This window comes from Bacillus rossius, chromosome 7 (assembly GCF_032445375.1).
Source record: "Bacillus rossius redtenbacheri isolate Brsri chromosome 7, Brsri_v3, whole genome shotgun sequence".
NCBI classification, from domain to species: Eukaryota; Metazoa; Arthropoda; class Insecta; order Phasmatodea; family Bacillidae; genus Bacillus; species Bacillus rossius.
This window is the reverse complement of record NC_086335.1, coordinates 4,240,915-4,260,409: the sequence shown is the minus strand read 5'-3', so window position 1 is coordinate 4,260,409 and position 19,495 is coordinate 4,240,915. Positions and strand designations below refer to the sequence as shown.

The 19,495-nt window shown below is 63.4% G+C and overlaps 1 protein-coding gene across 1 annotated transcript in view; it reads right to left on the bottom strand.

Moving 5' to 3' along the window:
* Nucleotides 1–2,121: 2,121 nt before the first annotated feature.
* Nucleotides 2,122–19,495, bottom strand: part of LOC134534393 (putative uncharacterized protein ENSP00000383309) — a 79,836-nt gene continuing 62,462 nt past the window's right edge. Inside the window, exons 6-8 of the mRNA XM_063372858.1 lie at nucleotides 5,182–5,375; nucleotides 4,037–4,108; nucleotides 2,122–2,268 (exon numbers count right to left, since the gene is read on the bottom strand). Coding sequence (XP_063228928.1) covers nucleotides 2,122–2,268; nucleotides 4,037–4,108; nucleotides 5,182–5,375 — 413 coding nt within the window. The remainder of the gene's footprint in view (nucleotides 2,269–4,036; nucleotides 4,109–5,181; nucleotides 5,376–19,495) is intronic.

Sequence of the window (19,495 nt, the reverse complement as noted above, 5' to 3'; positions counted from 1 at the left end):
CCTCGCTACAGTGGAGCCGCGTAGAGCGTGTGCAGCTGGCTGGCTGGTCCACTCGTCGCACTACTGGCACAGGCACTCGCCTTCTGTTCCGGCCTCGCTACAGTGGAGCCGCGTAGAGCGTGTGCAGCTGGCTGGCTGGTCCACTCGTCGCACTACTGGCACAGGCACTCGCCTTCTGTTCCGGCCTCGCTACAGTGGAGCCGCGTAGAGCGTGTGCAGCTGGCTGGCTGGTCCACTCGTCGCACTACTGGCACAGGCACTCGCCTTCTGTTCCGGCCTCGCTACAGTGGAGCCGCGTAGAGCGTGTGCAGCTGGCTGGCTGGTCCACTCGTCGCACTACTGGCACAGGCACTCGCCTTCTGTTCCGGCCTCGCTACAGTGGAGCCGCGTAGAGCGTGTGCAGCTGGCTGGCTGGTCCACTCGTCGCACTACTGGCACAGGCACTCGCCTTCTGTTCCGGCCTCGCTACAGTGGAGCCGCGTAGAGCGTGTGCAGCTGGCTGGCTGGTCCACTCGTCGCACTACTGGCACAGGCACTCGCCTTCTGTTCCGGCCTCGCTACAGTGGAGCCGCGTAGAGCGTGTGCAGCTGGCTGGCTGGTCCACTCGTCGCACTACTGGCACAGGCACTCGCCTTCTGTTCCGGCCTCGCTACAGTGGAGCCGCGTAGAGCGTGTGCAGCTGGCTGGCTGGTCCACTCGTCGCACTACTGGCACAGGCACTCGCCTTCTGTTCCGGCCTCGCTACAGTGGAGCCGCGTAGAGCGTGTGCAGCTGGCTGGCTGGTCCACTCGTCGCACTACTGGCACAGGCACTCGCCTTCTGTTCCGGCCTCGCTACAGTGGAGCCGCGTAGAGCGTGTGCAGCTGGCTGGCTGGTCCACTCGTCGCACTACTGGCACAGGCACTCGCCTTCTGTTCCGGCCTCGCTACAGTGGAGCCGCGTAGAGCGTGTGCAGCTGGCTGGCTGGTCCACTCGTCGCACTACTGGCACAGGCACTCGCCTTCTGTTCCGGCCTCGCTACAGTGGAGCCGCGTAGAGCGTGTGCAGCTGGCTGGCTGGTCCACTCGTCGCACTACTGGCACAGGCACTCGCCTTCTGTTCCGGCCTCGCTACAGTGGAGCCGCGTAGAGCGTGTGCAGCTGGCTGGCTGGTCCACTCGTCGCACTACTGGCACAGGCACTCGCCTTCTGTTCCGGCCTCGCTACAGTGGAGCCGCGTAGAGCGTGTGCAGCTGGCTGGCTGGTCCACTCGTCGCACTACTGGCACAGGCACTCGCCTTCTGTTCCGGCCTCGCTACAGTGGAGCCGCGTAGAGCGAGTGCAGCTGGCTGGCTGGTCCACTCGTCGCACTACTGGCACAGGCACTCGCCTTCTGTTCCGGCCTCGCTACAGTGGAGCCGCGTAGAGCGAGTGCAGCTGGCTGGCTGGTCCACTCGTCGCACTACTGGCACAGGCACTCGCCTTCTGTTCCGGCCTCGCTACAGTGGAGCCGCGTAGAGCGAGTGCAGCTGGCTGGCTGGTCCACTCGTCGCACTACTGGCACAGGCACTCGCCTTCTGTTCCGGCCTCGCTACAGTGGAGCCGCGTAGAGCGTGTGCAGCTGGCTGGCTGGTCCACTCGTCGCACTACTGGCACAGGCACTCGCCTTCTGTTCCGGCCTCGCTACAGTGGAGCCGCGTAGAGCGTGTGCAGCTGGCTGGCTGGTCCACTCGTCGCACTACTGGCACAGGCACTCGCCTTCTGTTCCGGCCTCGCTACAGTGGAGCCGCGTAGAGCGAGTGCAGCTGGCTGGCTGGTCCACTCGTCGCACTACTGGAACAGGCACTCGCCTTCTGTTCCGGCCTCACTACAGTGGAGCCGCGTAGAGCGAGTGCAGCTGGCTGGCTGGTCCACTCGTCGCACTACTGGCACAGGCACTCGCCTTCTGTTCCGGCCTCGCTACAGTGGAGCCGCGTAGAGCGAGTGCAGCTGGCTGGCTGGTCCACTCGTCGCACTACTGGCACAGGCACTCGCCTTCTGTTCCGGCCTCGCTACAGTGGAGCCGCGTAGAGCGTGTGCAGCTGGCTGGCTGGTCCACTCGTCGCACTACTGGCACAGGCACTCGCCTTCTGTTCCGGCCTCGCTACAGTGGAGCCGCGTAGAGCGTGTGCAGCTGGCTGGCTGGTCCACTCGTCGCACTACTGGCACAGGCACTCGCCTTCTGTTCCGGCTTCGCTACAGTGGAGCCGCGTAGAGCGTGTGCAGCTGGCTGGCTGGTCCACTCGTCGCACTACTGGCACAGGCACTCGCCTTCTGTTCCGGCCTCGCTACAGTGGAGCCGCGTAGAGCGTGTGCAGCTGGCTGGCTGGTCCACTCGTCGCACTACTGGCACAGGCACTCGCCTTCTGTTCCGGCCTCGCTACAGTGGAGCCGCGTAGAGCGTGTGCAGCTGGCTGGCTGGTCCACTCGTCGCACTACTGGCACAGGCACTCGCCTTCTGTTCCGGCCTCGCTACAGTGGAGCCGCGTAGAGCGTGTGCAGCTGGCTGGCTGGTCCACTCGTCGCACTACTGGCACAGGCACTCGCCTTCTGTTCCGGCCTCGCTACAGTGGAGCCGCGTAGAGCGTGTGCAGCTGGCTGGCTGGTCCACTCGTCGCACTACTGGCACAGGCACTCGCCTTCTGTTCCGGCCTCGCTACAGTGGAGCCGCGTAGAGCGTGTGCAGCTGGCTGGCTGGTCCACTCGTCGCACTACTGGCACAGGCACTCGCCTTCTGTTCCGGCCTCGCTACAGTGGAGCCGCGTAGAGCGTGTGCAGCTGGCTGGCTGGTCCACTCGTCGCACTACTGGCACAGGCACTCGCCTTCTGTTCCGGCCTCGCTACAGTGGAGCCGCGTAGAGCGTGTGCAGCTGGCTGGCTGGTCCACTCGTCGCACTACTGGCACAGGCACTCGCCTTCTATTCCGGCCTCGCTACAGTGGAGCCGCGTAGAGCGAGTGCAGCTGGCTGGCTGGTCCACTCGTCGCACTACTGGCACAGGCACTCGCCTTCTGTTCCGGCCTCGCTACAGTGGAGCCGCGTAGAGCGTGTGCAGCTGGCTGGCTGGTCCACTCGTCGCACTACTGGCACAGGCACTCGCCTTCTGTTCCGGCCTCGCTACAGTGGAGCCGCGTAGAGCGTGTGCAGCTGGCTGGCTGGTCCACTCGTCGCACTACTGGCACAGGCACTCGCCTTCTGTTCCGGCCTCGCTACAGTGGAGCCGCGTAGAGCGAGTGCAGCTGGCTGGCTGGTCCACTCGTCGCACTACTGGCACAGGCACTCGCCTTCTGTTCCGGCCTCGCTACAGTGGAGCCGCGTAGAGCGTGTGCAGCTGGCTGGCTGGTCCACTCGTCGCACTACTGGCACAGGCACTCGCCTTCTGTTCCGGCCTCGCTACAGTGGAGCCGCGTAGAGCGTGTGCAGCTGGCTGGCTGGTCCACTCGTCGCACTACTGGCACAGGCACTCGCCTTCTGTTCCGGCCTCGCTACAGTGGAGCCGCGTAGAGCGAGTGCAGCTGGCTGGCTGGTCCACTCGTCGCACTACTGGCACAGGCACTCGCCTTCTGTTCCGGCCTCGCTACAGTGGAGCCGCGTAGAGCGTGTGCAGCTGGCTGGCTGGTCCACTCGTCGCACTACTGGCACAGGCACTCGCCTTCTGTTCCGGCCTCGCTACAGTGGAGCCGCGTAGAGCGTGTGCAGCTGGCTGGCTGGTCCACTCGTCGCACTACTGGCACAGGCACTCGCCTTCTGTTCCGGCCTCGCTACAGTGGAGCCGCGTAGAGCGAGTGCAGCTGGCTGGCTGGTCCACTCGTCGCACTACTGGCACAGGCACTCGCCTTCTGTTCCGGCCTCGCTACAGTGGAGCCGCGTAGAGCGAGTGCAGATGGCTGGCTGGTCCACTCGTCGCACTACTGGCACAGGCACTCGCCTTCTGTTCCGGCCTCGCTACAGTGGAGCCGCGTAGAGCGAGTGCAGATGGCTGGCTGGTCCACTCGTCGCACTACTGGCACAGGCACTCGCCTTCTGTTCCGGCTTCGCTACAGTGGAGCCGCGTAGAGCGAGTGCAGCTGGCTGGCTGGTCCACTCGTCGCACTACTGGCACAGGCACTCGCCTTCTGTTCCGGCCTCGCTACAGTGGAGCCGCGTAAAGCGAGTGCAGATGGCTGGCTGGTCCACTCGTCGCACTACTGGCACAGGCACTCGCCTTCTGTTCCGGCCTCGCTACAGTGGAGCCGCGTAGAGCGAGTGCAGATGGCTGGCTGGTCCACTCGTCGCACTACTGGCACAGGCACTCGCCTTCTGTTCCGGCTTCGCTACAGTGGAGCCGCGTAGAGCGAGTGCAGCTGGCTGGCTGGTCCACTCGTCGCACTACTGGCACAGGCACTCGCCTTCTGTTCCGGCCTCGCTACAGTGGAGCCGCGTAGAGCGAGTGCAGATGGCTGGCTGGTCCACTCGTCGCACTACTGGCACAGGCACTCGCCTTCTGTTCCGGCCTCGCTACAGTGGAGCCGCGTAGAGCGAGTGCAGCTGGCTGGCTGGTCCACTCGTCGCACTACTGGCACAGGCACTCGCCTTCTGTTCCGGCCTCGCTACAGTGGAGCCGCATAGAGCGAGTGCAGCTGGCTGGCTGGTCCACTCGTCGCACTACTGGCACAGGCACTCGCCTTCTGTTCCGGCCTCGCTACAGTGGAGCCGCGTAGAGCGAGTGCAGCTGGCTGGCTGGTCCACTCGTCGCACTACTGGCACAGGCACTCGCCTTCTGTTCCGGCCTCGCTACAGTGGAGCCGCGTAGAGCGAGTGCAGCTGGCTGGCTGGTCCACTCGTCGCACTACTGGCACAGGCACTCGTCTCGCCTAGCCACCGACTCGCACCACGAGCTGCAAGGTAGTTCAAGTCACTCGTGTTCCACAAACTAACGAACACGACTCCTCGGAAAAACTGTCAGTTAATTTGTTACTCGCACTACGCCACCCACAGCTAGTGCTTGCCGATATTAAGTACACAAATGCCTTACAGTTTGACGTTGAAGCTCACATAAATCAGACTTTAATCATCACCAACAGAATCCTGTAGCAATCCATTTGTTACAGCCTTCGTTTGCTTACAAATTCGGTTTCAGTTTCCTTGACTTCTCAGTTGCCAAGTTCCTCTAAGTCTTATCGTACTGCACTGTTGTCTTGTTCATGCCACTCGCACGAGTCGCTACTCGTCGCAGCTGCACTCCGGGTACTCGCTCCTGCTGCTGCACTCGTCCTGGACGGAGGTGGCTCAGGGTCCTTGTAGTCACCCATGACGGAGCATGTCCTCTCTCGGGCGGTGGCCGGCAGCTTCCTGCAGTCTGGTGCTGTGTGCTGCTGTACTGCCAGGGTCCCCCAGTTATACCCGCTGGCTTCCTAGCTGTCTCATCCCTCCAGAATTGTCTCTACTGCAGTCGTCACTTGAACACGTGGTGAAGACGTCATGGCAGCCAACTTCATGAGTGGCGTCGGGCCCGCGCGCGAAAGTTAGCAGGTGGGTGGCCCGCCACCAGGGACAATGACAGGCGGGTAGCCCGCCACCAGGGGCAATGATAGGTGGGTAGCCCTCCACCAGGGGCAATGACAGGCGGGTAGCACTCCACCAGGGACAATGACAGGCAGGTAGCCCTCAACCAGGGACAATGACAGGCGGGTAGCCCTCCACCAGGGACAATGACAGGCAGGTAGCCCTCCACCAGGGACAATGACAGGCAGGTAGCCCTCCACCAGGGACAATGACAGGCGGGTAGCCCTCCACCAGGGACAATGACAGGCAGGTAGCCCTCCACCAGGGACAATGACAGGCAGGTAGCCCTCCACCAGGGACAATGACAGGCGGGTAGCCCTCCACCACGGACAATGACAGGCAGGTAGCCCTCCACCAGGGACAATGACAGGCGGGTAGCCCTCCACCACGGACAATGACAGGCAGGTAGCCCTCCACCTGGGACAATTACAGGCGGGTAGCCCTCCACCACGGACAATGAAAGGGAGGTAGCCCTCCACCAGGGACAATGACAGGCGGGTAGCCCTCCACCACGGAAAATGACAGGCAGGTAGCCCTCCACCAGGGACAATGACAGGCAGGTAGCCCTCCACCACGGACAATGGCAGGTGGGTAGCCCTCCACCAGGGACAATGACAGGCGGGTAGCCCTCCACCAAGGACAATGACAGGCAGGTAGCCCTCCACCAGGGACAATGGCAGGCTGGTAGCCCTCCACCAGGGACAATGGCAGGCGGGTAGCCCTCCACCAGGGACAATGGCAGGCGGGTGGCCCCGCACCAGGGGCAATGGCAGGCGGGTAGCCCTACACCAGGGACAATGACAGGCGGGTAGCCCTTTACCAGGGACAATGACAGGCAGGTAGCCCTCCACCAGGGACAATGGCAGGCTAGTAGCCCACCACCAGGGACAATGGCAGGCGGGTAGCCCTCCACCAGGGACAATGGCAGGCGGGTGGCCCCGCACCAGGGGCAATGGCAGGCGGGTAGCCCTCCACCAGGAACAATGACAGGCGGGTAGCCCTTTACCAGGGACAATGACAGGCGGGTAGCCCTCCACCAGGGACAATAAAAGGCAGGTAGCCCTCAACCAGGGACAATGACAGGCGGGTGACCCTCCACCAGGGACAATGACAAGCAGGTAACCCTCCACCAGGGACAATGACCGGCGGGTAGCCCTCCACCAGGGACAATTACAGGCAGGTAGCCCTCCACCAGAGACAATGGCAGGTGGGTAGCCCTCCACCAGGGACAATGAAAGGCGGGTAACCTTCCACCAGAAACAATGGCAGGCGGGTAGCCCTCCACCAGGGACAATGGCAGGCGGGTAGCCCTAAACCAGGGGCAATGGCAGGCGGGTAGCCCTCCACAAGGGACAATTACAAGCGGGTAGCCCACCACCAGGGGCAATGGCAGGCAGGTAGCCCTCCACCAGGAACAATGACAGGCAGGTATCCCTCCACCAGGGACAATGGCAGGCGGGTAGCCCTCCTTCAGGGAAAATGACAGGCGGAAGCCCTCCACCAGAGGCAATGGCAGGCAGGTAGCCCTCCACCAGGGACAATGGCAGGCGGGTAGCCCTCCACCAGGGACAATGGCAGGCTGGTAGCCCTCCACCAGGGACAATGGCAGGCGGGTAGCCCTCCACCAGGGGCAATGGCAGGCGGGTAGCCCTCCACCAGGGATAATGACAGACGGGTAGCCCTCCACCAGGGACAATAGCAGGCGGGTAGGCCTCCACCAGGGATAATGGCAGACGGGTAGCCCTAACCAGGTGCAATAACAGGTGGGTAGCCCTCCACAAGGGGCAATGGAAGGTGGGTATCCCTCCACCAGGGATAATGACAGGCGGGTAGCCCTCCACCAGGGGCAATGGCAGGCGGGTAGCCCTCCACATGGGACAATGGCAGGCGGGTAGCCCTCCACCAGGGACAATGGCAAGCGGGTAGCCCTACACCAGGGGCAATGGCAGGCGGGTAGCCCTCCACCAGGGACAATAGCAGGTGGGTAGCCCTCCACCATGGGCAATGGCAGGCGGGTAGCCCTCCACCAGGGACAATGGAAGGCGGGTAGACCTCCACCAGGGACAATGGCAGGCGGGTAGCCCTACAACAGGGGCAATAACAGGCAGGTAGCCCTCCACCAGGGACAATAGCAGGCGAGTAGCCCTCCACAAGGGGCAATGGAAGGCGGGTAGCCCTCCACCAGGGACAATGGCAGGCGGGTAGTCCTCCACCAGGGACAATGTCAGGCGGGTAGCCCTCCACAAGGGACAATGGCAGGCGGGTAGCCCTCCACAAGGGACAATGGCAGGCGAGTAGCCCTAAACCAGGGACAAGGGCAGGCGGGTAGTCCTCCACCAGGGACAATGTCAGGCGGGTAGCCCTCCACAAAAGGCAATGGAAGGCGGGTAGCCCTCCACCAGGGACAATGGCAGGCGGGTAGCCCTCCACCAGGGACAATGGCAGGCGGGTAGCCCTCCACCAGGGACAATGGCAGGCGGGTAGCCCTACACCAGGGGCAATGGCAGGCGGGTAGCCCTCCACCAGGGACAATAGCAGGCGGGTAGCCCTCCACCATGGGCAATGGCAGGCGGGTAGCCCTCCATCAGGGACAATGGCAGGCGGATAGCCCTACACCAGGGACAATGGCAGGCAGGTAGCCCTCCACCAGGGACAATGGCAGGCGGGTAGCCCTCCACAAGGGGCAATGGAAGGCGGGTAGCCCTCCACCAGGGATAATGGAAGGCGGGTAGTCCTCCACCAGGGGCAATGGCAGGCGGGTAGCCCTCCACCAGGGACAATGGCAGGCGGGTAGTCCTCCACCAGGGACAATGTCAGGCGCGTAGCCCTCCACCAGGGACAATGGCAGGCGGGTAGCCCTACACCAGGGACAATGGCAGGCGGGTAGCCCTCCACCAGGGACATTGGCAGGCGGGTAGCCCTCCACCAGGGACAATGTCAGGCGGGTAGCCCTCCACCAGGGACAATGGCAGGCGGGTAGTCCTCCACCAGGGGCAATGGCAGGTGGGTAGCCCTCCACCGGGGACAATGGCAGGCGGGTAGTCCTCCACCAGGGACAATGTCAGGCGGGTAGCCCTCCACAAGGGACAATGGAAAGCGGGTAGCCCTCCACAAGGGACAATGGCAGGCGGGTAGCCCTCCACCAGGGACAATGGCAGGCGGATAGTCCTCCACCAGGGACAATGTCAGGCGGGTAGCCCTCCACAAGGGGCAATGAAAGGTGGGTAGCCCTCCACCAGGGACAATGGCAGGCGGGTAGCCCTCCACCAGGGACAATGGCAGGCGGGTAGCCCTCCACCAGGGACAATGGCAGGCGGGTAGCCCTAAACCAGGGACAATGGCAGGCGGGTAGCCCTCCACCAGGGACAATGGCAGGCGGGAAGCCCTCCACCAGGAACAATGGCAGGCGGGTAGCCCTCCACCAGGGGCAATAGAAGGCGGGTAGCCCTCCACCAGCGACAATGGCAGGCGGGTAGCCCTCCACCAGGGGCAATGGCACGCGGGTAGACCTCCACCAGGTCAATGGCAGGCGGATAGCCCTCCACCAGGGACAATGGCAGGCAAATAGCCCTCCACCAGGAACAATGGCAGGCAAGTAGCCTTCCACCAGGGACAATGGCATGCGGGTAGCCTTCCACCAGGGACAATGGCAGGCAAGTAGTCATCCACTAGGGACAATAGATTGCCGGTAACCCTCAACCAGGGACAATGGCAGGCAAATAGCCCTCCACCAGGGACAATGGCAGGCGGGTTACCCTCAACCAGGGATTATGGCAGGCAGATAGTTCGCCACCAAGGACAACGGCAGCCAAGTAGCCCTCCACCAGGGACAATGGAAGGCAAGTAGCCCTCCACCAGGGACAATGGAATGCGGGTAGCCCTCCACCAGGGACAATGGCAGGCGGGTGGCCCCGCACCAGGGGCAATGGCAGGCGGGTAGCCCTTCACCAGGGACTATTGACAGGCGGGTAGCCCTTTACCAGGGACAATGACAGGCGGGTAGCCCTCCACCAGGGACAATAAAAGGCGGGTAGCCTGCCACAGGGGTCAATGGCCGGCGGGTAGCCCTCCACCAGGGACAATGGCAGGCGGGTAGCTCTCCACCAGGGACAATGGCAGGCGGGTAGACCTCCACCAGGGACAATGACAGGCGGGTAGCACTCCACCAGGGACAATGGCAGGCGGGTAGCCCTCCACCAGGGACTATTGCAGGCGGGCAGCCCGCCACCAGGGGCAATGGCAGGCGGGTAGCCCTCCACCAGGGACAATGGCAGGCGGGTAGCCCTCCAACAGGGACAATGGCAAGCGGGTGGCCCACCACCAGGGGCAATGACAGGCAGGTAGCCCTCCACCACGGACAATGGCAGGTGGGTAGCCCTCCACCAGGGACAATGACAGGCGGGTAGCCCTCCACCAAGGACAATGACAGGCAGGTAGCCCTCCACCGGGGACAATGGCAGGCTGGTAGCCCTCCACCAGGGACAATGGCAGGCGGGTAGCCCTCCACCAGGGACAATGGCAGGCGGGTGGCCCCGCACCAGGGGCAATGGCAGGCGGGTAGCCCTACACCAGGGACAATGACAGGCGGGTAGCCCTTTACCAGGGACAATAACAGGCAGGTAGCCCTCCACCAGGGACAATGGCAGGCTAGTAGCCCACCACCAGGGACAATGGCAGGCGGGTAGCCCTCCACCAGGGACAATGGCAGGCGGGTGGCCCCGCACCAGGGGCAATGGCAGGCGGGTAGCCCTCCACCAGGAACAATGACAGGCGGGTAGCCCTTTACCAGGGACAATGACAGGCGGGTAGCCCTCCACCAGGGACAATAAAAGGCAGGTAGCCCTCAACCAGGGACAATGACAGGCGGGTGACCCTCCACCAGGGACAATGACAAGCAGGTAACCCTCCACCAGGGACAATGACCGGCGGGTAGCCCTCCACCAGGGACAATTACAGGCAGGTAGCCCTCCACCAGAGACAATGGCAGGTGGGTAGCCCTCCACCAGGGACAATGAAAGGCGGGTAACCTTCCACCAGAAACAATGGCAGGCGGGTAGCCCTCCACCAGGGACAATGGCAGGCGGGTAGCCCTAAACCAGGGGCAATGGCAGGCGGGTAGCCCTCCACAAGGGACAATTACAAGCGGGTAGCCCACCACCAGGGGCAATGGCAGGCAGGTAGCCCTCCACCAGGAACAATGACAGGCAGGTATCCCTCCACCAGGGACAATGGCAGGCGGGTAGCCCTCCTTCAGGGAAAATGACAGGCGGAAGCCCTCCACCAGAGGCAATGGCAGGCAGGTAGCCCTCCACCAGGGACAATGGCAGGCGGGTAGCCCTCCACCAGGGACAATGGCAGGCTGGTAGCCTTCCACCAGGGACAATGGCAGGCGGGTAGCCCTCCACCAGGGGCAATGGCAGGCGGGTAGCCCTCCACCAGGGATAATGACAGACGGGTAGCCCTCCACCAGGGACAATAGCAGGCGGGTAGGCCTCCACCAGGGATAATGGCAGACGGGTAGCCCTAACCAGGTGCAATAACAGGTGGGTAGCCCTCCACAAGGGGCAATGGAAGGTGGGTATCCCTCCACCAGGGATAATGACAGGCGGGTAGCCCTCCACCAGGGGCAATGGCAGGCGGGTAGCCCTCCACATGGGACAATGGCAGGCGGGTAGCCCTCCACCAGGGACAATGGCAAGCGGGTAGCCCTACACCAGGGGCAATGGCAGGCGGGTAGCCCTCCACCAGGGACAATAGCATGTGGGTAGCCCTCCACCATGGGCAATGGCAGGCGGGTAGCCCTCCACCAGGGACAATGGAAGGCGGGTAGACCTCCACCAGGGACAATGGCAGGCGGGTAGCCCTACAACAGGGGCAATAACAGGCAGGTAGCCCTCCACCAGGGACAATAGCAGGCGAGTAGCCCTCCACAAGTGGCAATGGAAGGCGGGTAGCCCTCCACCAGGGACAATGGCAGGCGGGTAGTCCTCCACCAGGGACAATGTCAGGCGGGTAGCCCTCCACAAGGGACAATGGCAGGCGGGTAGCCCTCCACAAGGGACAATGGCAGGCGAGTAGCCCTAAACCAGGGACAAGGGCAAGCGGGTAGTCCTCCACCAGGGACAATGTCAGGCGGGTAGCCCTCCACAAAAGGCAATGGAAGGCGGGTAGCCCTCCACCAGGGACAATGGCAGGCGGGTAGCCCTCCACCAGGGACAATGGCAGGCGGGTAGCCCTCCACCAGGGACAATGGCAGGCGGGTAGCCCTACACCAGGGGCAATGGCAGGCGGGTAGCCCTCCACCAGGGACAATAGCAGGCGGGTAGCCCTCCACCATGGGCAATGGCAGGCGGGTAGCCCTCCATCAGGGACAATGGCAGGCGGATAGCCCTACACCAGGGACAATGGCAGGCAGGTAGCCCTCCACCAGGGACAATGGCAGGCGGGTAGCCCTCCACAAGGGGCAATGGAAGGCGGGTAGCCCTCCACCAGGGATAATGGAAGGCGGGTAGTCCTCCACCAGGGGCAATGGCAGGCGGGTAGCCCTCCACCAGGGAGAATGGCAGGCGGGTAGTCCTCCACCAGGGACAATGTCAGGCGCGTAGCCCTCCACCAGGGACAATGGCAGGCGGGTAGCCCTACACCAGGGACAATGGCAGGCGGGTAGCCCTCCACCAGGGACATTGGCAGGCGGGTAGCCCTCCACCAGGGACAATGTCAGGCGGGTAGCCCTCCACCAGGGACAATGGCAGGCGGGTAGTCCTCCACCAGGGGCAATGGCAGGTGGGTAGCCCTCCACCGGGGACAATGGCAGGCGGGTAGTCCTCCACCAGGGACAATGTCAGGCGGGTAGCCCTCCACAAGGGACAATGGAAAGCGGGTAGCCCTCCACAAGGGACAATGGCAGGCGGGTAGCCCTCCACCAGGGACAATGGCAGGCGGATAGTCCTCCACCAGGGACAATGTCAGGCGGGTAGCCCTCCACAAGGGGCAATGAAAGGTGGGTAGCCCTCCACCAGGGACAATGGCAGGCGGGTAGCCCTCCACCAGGGACAATGGCAGGCGGGTAGCCCTCCACCAGGGACAATGGCAGGCGGGTAGCCCTAAACCAGGGACAATGGCAGGCGGGTAGCCCTCCACCAGGGACAATGGCAGGCGGGAAGCCCTCCACCAGGAACAATGGCAGGCGGGTAGCCCTCCACCAGGGGCAATAGAAGGCGGGTAGCCCTCCACCAGCGACAATGGCAGGCGGGTAGCCCTCCACCAGGGGCAATGGCACGCGGGTAGACCTCCACCAGGTCAATGGCAGGCGGATAGCCCTCCACCAGGGACAATGGCAGGCAAATAGCCCTCCACCAGGAACAATGGCAGGCAAGTAGCCTTCCACCAGGGACAATGGCATGCGGGTAGCCTTCCACCAGGGACAATGGCAGGCAAGTAGTCATCCACTAGGGACAATAGATTGCCGGTAACCCTCAACCAGGGACAATGGCAGGCAAATAGCCCTCCACCAGGGACAATGGCAGGCGGGTTACCCTCAACCAGGGATTATGGCAGGCAGATAGTTCGCCACCAAGGACAACGGCAGCCAAGTAGCCCTCCACCAGGGACAATGGAAGGCAAGTAGCCCTCCACCAGGGACAATGGAATGCGGGTAGCCCTCCACCAGGGACAATGGCAGGCGGGTGGCCCCGCACCAGGGGCAATGGCAGGCGGGTAGCCCTTCACCAGGGACTATTGACAGGCGGGTAGCCCTTTACCAGGGACAATGACAGGCGGGTAGCCCTCCACCAGGGACAATAAAAGGCGGGTAGCCTGCCACAGGGGACAATGGCCGGCGGGTAGCCCTCCACCAGGGACAATGGCAGGCGGGTAGCTCTCCACCAGGGACAATGGCAGGCGGGTAGACCTCCACCAGGGACAATGACAGGCGGGTAGCACTCCACCAGGGACAATGGCAGGCGGGTAGCCCTCCACCAGGGACAATTGCAGGCGGGCAGCCCGCCACCAGGGGCAATGGCAGGCGGGTAGCCCTCCACCAGGGACAATGGCAGGCGGGTAGCCCTCCAACAGGGACAATGGCAAGCGGGTGGCCCACCACCAGGGGCAATTGCAGGCGGGTTGCCCTCCACCAGGGACAATGGCAGTCGCGTAGCCCTCCACGAGGGACAATGGCGGGCGGGTAGCCCTACACCAGGGGCAATGGCAGGCGGGTAGCCCTCCACAAGGGACAATGTCAAGCGGGTAACCCTCCACCAGAGGCAATAGCAGGCGGGTAGCCCTTTACCAGGGACAATGGCAGGCGGGTAAGCCTCCACCAGGGACAATGGCAGGTGGGTTGCCCTCCACAAGGGACAATGGCAGGCGGGTAACCCTCCACCAGAGGCAATTGCAGGCGGGTTGCCCTCCACCAGGGACAATGGCAGGTGGGTAGCCCTCCACCAGGGACAGTGACAGGCAGGTAGCCCTCCACCAGGGACAATGGCAGGCGGGTAGCCCTTTTTCAGGGAAAATGACAGACGGGTAGCCCTCCACCAGGGGCAATGGCAGGCGGGTAGCCCTCCACCAGGGACAATGGCAGGCAAGTAGTAATGCACCAGGGACAATGGCAGGCTGGTAGCCCTCCACCAGGGACAATGGCAGGCGGGTAGACTTCCACCAGGGGCAATGGCAGGCAGGTAGCCCTCCACCCGGGGTAATGACAGGCGGGTAGCCCTCCACCAGGGACAATGGCAGGCTGGTAGCCCTCCACCAGGGATAATGGCAGACGGGTAGCCTTCCACCAGGGGCAATGGCAGGTGGGTTGCCCTCCACAAGGGACAATGGCAGGCGGGTAACCCTCCACCAGGGACAAAGGCAGACGGGTAGCCCTCCGCCAGGGGTAATGGCAGGCGGGTAGCCCTCCACCAGGGACAATGGCAGGCAAGTAGCCATCAACCAGGGTAAATGGCAGACGGGTAGACCTCCACTAGGGGCAATGGCAGGCGGGTATCCCTCCACCAGAAACAATGGCAGACGGGTAGCCTTTAACCAGGGGCAATGGCAGTCGGGTACCACACCACAAGGGGCAATGGCAGGCGGGTAGCTCTCCACCAGGGACAATGGCAGGCGGGTAGACTTCCACCAGGGGCAATGGCAGGCAGGTAGCCCTCCACCCGGGGTAATGACAGGCGGGTAGCCCTCCACCAGGGACAATGGCAGGCGGGTAACCCTCCACCAGGGACAAAGGCAGGCAGGTAGCCCTCCGCCAGGGGTAATGACAGGCGGGTAGCCCTCCACCAGGGACAATGGCAGGCTGGTAGCCCTCCACCAGGGACAATGGCAGGCGGGTAGACTTCCACCAGGGGCAATGGCAGGCAGGTAGCCCTCCACCCGGGGTAATGACAGGCGGGTAGCCCTCCACCAGGGACAATGGCAGGCGGGTAACCCTCCACCAGGGACAAAGGCAGGCAGGTAGCCCTCCGCCAGGGGTAATGACAGGCGGGTAGCCCTCCACCAGGGACAATGGCAGGCTGGTAGCCCTCCACCAGGGATAATGGCAGACGGGTAGCCTTCCACCAGGGGCAATGGCAGGTGGGTTGCCCTCCACAAGGGACAATGGCAGGCGGGTAACCCTCCACCAGGGACAAAGGCAGACGGGTAGCCCTCCGCCAGGGGTAATGGCAGGCGGGTAGCCCTCCACCAGGGGCAATGGCAGGCAGGTAGCCCTCCACCCGGGGTAATGACAGGCGGGTAGCCCTCCACAAGGGGCAATGGCAGGCGGGTAGCTCTCCACCAGGGACAATGGAAGACGGGTAGCCCTCCACCAGGGGCAGTGTTAGGCGTGTAGCGCTCCACCAGGGGCAATGGCAGGCGGTAAGCCCTCCAAAGGGGCAATAGCAGGCGGGTAGCACTAAAAAAAGGGACAATGGCCGGTGGGTAGCCCTCCACCAGGGACAATGGAAGACGAGTAGCCCTCCACCCAGGCAATAGCAGGCGGGTAGCCCTCTACCAGGGGCATTGGCAGGCGGGTAGCCCTCCACAAGGGGCAATGGCAGGCGGGTAGCCCTCCACATGGGACAATGGCAGGCGGGTAGTCCTCCACCAGGGACAATGTCAGGCGGGTATCCCTCCACCATGGGCAATGGCAGGCGGGTAGCCCTCCACCAGGGACAATGGCAGGCGGGTAGCCCTACACCAGGGACAATGTCAGGCGGGTAGCCCTCTACCAGGGGCAATGGCAGGCGGGTAGCCCTCCAGCAGGGACAATGGCAGACGGGTAGCCCTCCACCAGGGGCAATGGCAGGCGGGTAGCCCTCCACCAGCGACAATGGCAGGCGGGTAGCCCTCTACCAGGAACAATGGCAGGCGGGTAGCCCTCCACCAAGGACAATGGCAGGCGGATAGCCCTCCACCAAAGACAATGGCAGGCAAATAGCTATCCACCAGGGACAATGGCATTCAAGTAGCCTTCCAACAGGGACAATGGCAGGCGGGTAGCCCTCCACCAGGGACAATGGCAGGCGGGTAGCCCTCCACAAGGGACAATGGCAGGCGGGTAGCCCTCCACATGGGACAATGGCAGGCGGGTAGTCCACCACCAGGGACAATGTCAGGCGGGTAGCCCTTCACAAGGGGCTAGGAAGGCGGGTAGCCCTCCACATGGGACAATGGTAGTCGGGTATCTTTCCACTAGGGACAATGGCAGGCGGGTAGCCCTACACCAGGGGCAATGGCAGGCGGGTAGCCCTCCACCAGGGACAAAAGCAGGCGTGTAGCCCTCCACCATGGGCAATGGCAGGCGGGTAGCCCTCCACCAGGGACAATAGCAGGCGGGTAGCCCTACACCAGGGACAATGTCAGGCGGGTAAACCCTCCACCAGGGACAAACGCAGGCGGGAAGCCCTCCACCAGGGACAATGGCAGGCGGGTAGCCTTCCACCAGGGGCAATGGAAGGGGGTAGCCCTCCACCAGCGACAATGGCAGGTGGGTAGCCCTCCACCAGGCGCAATGGCAGGCGGGTAGTCCTCCACCAGGGACAATAGCAGGCGGATAGCCCTCCACCAGGGACAATGGCAGGCAAATAGCCTTCCACCAGGAACAATGGCAGGCATGTAGCCTTCCACCAGGGACAGTAAAAAACGGGTAGCCCTCCACCAGGGACAATGGCAGGCAAGTAGTAATGCACCAGGGACAATGGATGGCGGGCAGCCCTCCACCAGTGACAATGGCAGGCGGGTAGCCCTCCACCAAGGACAATGACAGGCGGGCAGCCCTCCACCAGGGACAATGGCAGGCGGGTAGCCCTCCACCAGGGGCCTTGGCAGTTGGGTAACCCTCCACCAGGGATTATGGCAGGCGGATAGCCCTCCACCAGGGACAATGGCAGGCAAGTAGCCCACCACCAGGGACAATGGCAGGCAAGTAGCCCTCCACCAGGGACAATGGCATGCGGGTAGCCCTCTACCAGGGACAATGGCAGGCGGGTGGCCCCGCACCAGGGGCAATGGCAGGCGGGTAGCACTCCACCAGGTACAATTGACAGGCGGGTAGCCCTTTACCAGGGACAATGACAGGCGGATAGCCCTCCTCCAGGGACAATAAAAGGCGGGTAGCCCGCCACCAGGGACAATGGCCGGAGGGTAGCCCTCCACCAGGGACAATGCCAGGCGGGTAGCCCTCCACCAGGGACAATGTCAGGCGGGTAGCCCTCCACCAGGGACAATGACTGGCGCTTAGCACTCCACCAGGGACAATGGCAGGCGGCTAGCTCTCCACCAGGGACAATGGCAGGCGGGCATCCCGCCACCAGGGGCAATGGCAGGCGGGTAGCCCTCCACCAGGGACAATGGCAGACGGGTAGCCCTCCAACAGGGACAATGGCAAGCGGGTGGCCCACCACCAGGGGCAATTGCAGGCGGGTTGCCCTCCACCAGGGACAATGGCAGGCGGGTAGCCCTCCACCAGGGACAATGGCGGGCGGGTAGCCCTACACCAGGGGCAATGGCAGGCGGGTAGCCCTCCACAAGGGACAATGTCAAGCGGGTAACCCTCCACCAGGGGCAATGGCAGGCGGGTAGCCCTCCACCAGGGACAATGGTAGGCGAGTAGCCCTCCACAAGGGGCAATAGCAGGCGGGTAGCCCTCCACCAGGGACAATGGCAAACGGGTAGCCCTCAACCAGGCACAATGTCAGGCGTGTAGCCCTCCACCAGGGGCAATGGCAGGCGGTAAGCCCTCCACAAGGGGCAATAGCAGGCGGGTAGCCTTCCAAAAGGGACAATGGCTGGCAAGTAGCCCTCCACCAGGGACAATGGCAGACGAGTAGCCCTCCACCAGGTACAATAGCAGGCGGGTAGCCCTCCACCAGGGGCAATGGCAGGCGGCTAGCCCTCCACAAGGGGCAATGGCAGGCGGGTAGCCTTCCACATGGGACAATGGCAGGCGGGTAGTCCTCCACCAGAAACAATTTCAGGTGGGTACCCCTCCACAAGGGGCAATGGAAGTCGGGTAGCCCTCCTCCAGGGAAAATGGCAGGCGAATAGCCCTCCACCAAGGACTATGGCAGGCGGGTAGCCCTACACCAGGGGCAATGGCAGGCGGGTAGCCCTCCACAAGGGACAATGTCAAGCGGGTAACCCTCCACCAGGGGCAATGGCAGGGGGGTAGCTTTCCACCAGGGACAATGGCAGGCGGGTAGCCCTCCAGCAGGGACAATGGCGGGCGGGTAGCCCTACACCAGGGGCAATGGCAGGCGGGTAGCCCTCCACAAGGGACAATGTCAAGCGGGTAACCCTCCACCAGGGGCAATGGCAGGCGGGTAGCCCTCCACCAGGGACTATGACAGGCAGGTAGCCCTCGACCAGGGACAATGGCAGGTGGGTAGCCCTCCTTCAGAGAAAATGACAGGCGGGTAGCCCTCCACCAGGGGCAATGGCATGCAGGTAGCCCTCCACCAGGGAAAATGGCAGGCGGGTAGGCCTCCACCAGGGACAATGGCAGGCTGGCAGGCCTCCACCAGGGACAATGGCAGGCGGGTAGCCCTCCACCAGGGGCAATGGCAGGCGGGTAGCCCCTCACCCGGGGTAATGACAGGCGAGTAGCCCTCCACCAGGGACAATGGCAGGCAGGTAGCCCTCCACCAGGGATAATGGCAGACGGGTAGCCCTCCACCAGGGGCAATGGCAGGTGGGTAGCCCTCCACCAGGGACAATGGCAGGCGGGTAACCCTCCACCAGGGACAAAGGCAGACGGGTAGCCCTCCGCCAGGGGTAATGGCAGGCGGGTAGCCCTCCACCAGGGACAATGGCAGGCGGGTAGCCCTCCTCCAGGGTAAATGGCAGACGGGTAGACCTCCACCAGGGGCAATGGCAGGCGGGTATCCCTCCGTCAGAAACAATGGCAGACGGGTAGCCCTTCACCAGGGGCAATGGAGTGCGGGTACCACACCACAATGGATAATTGCAGGCGGGTAGCCCGCCACCAGGGAAAATTGCAGGCGGGTAACCCTCCACCAGGGACAATGGTAGGCGAGTAGCCCTCCACAAGTGGCAATAGCAGGCGGGTAGCCCTCCACCAGGGACAATGGCAAACGGGTAGCCCTCCACCAGGTACAATGTCAGGCGTGTAGCCCTCCACCAGGGGCAATGGCAGGCGGTAAGCCCTCCGCAAGGGGCAATAGCAGGCGGGTAGCCCTCCAAAAGGGACAATGGCCGGCAAGTAGCCCTCCACCAGGGACAATGGCAGACGAGTAGCCCTCCACCAGGTACAATAGCAGGCGGGTAGCCCTCCATCAGGGTCAATGACAGGCGGGTAGCCCTCCACAAGGGGCAATGGCAGGCGGGTAGCCTTCCACATGGGACAATGGCAGGCGGGTGGTCCTCCACCAGGAACAATTTCAGGTGGGTACCCCTCCACAAGGGGCAATGGAAGTCGGGTAGCCCTCCTCCAGGGAC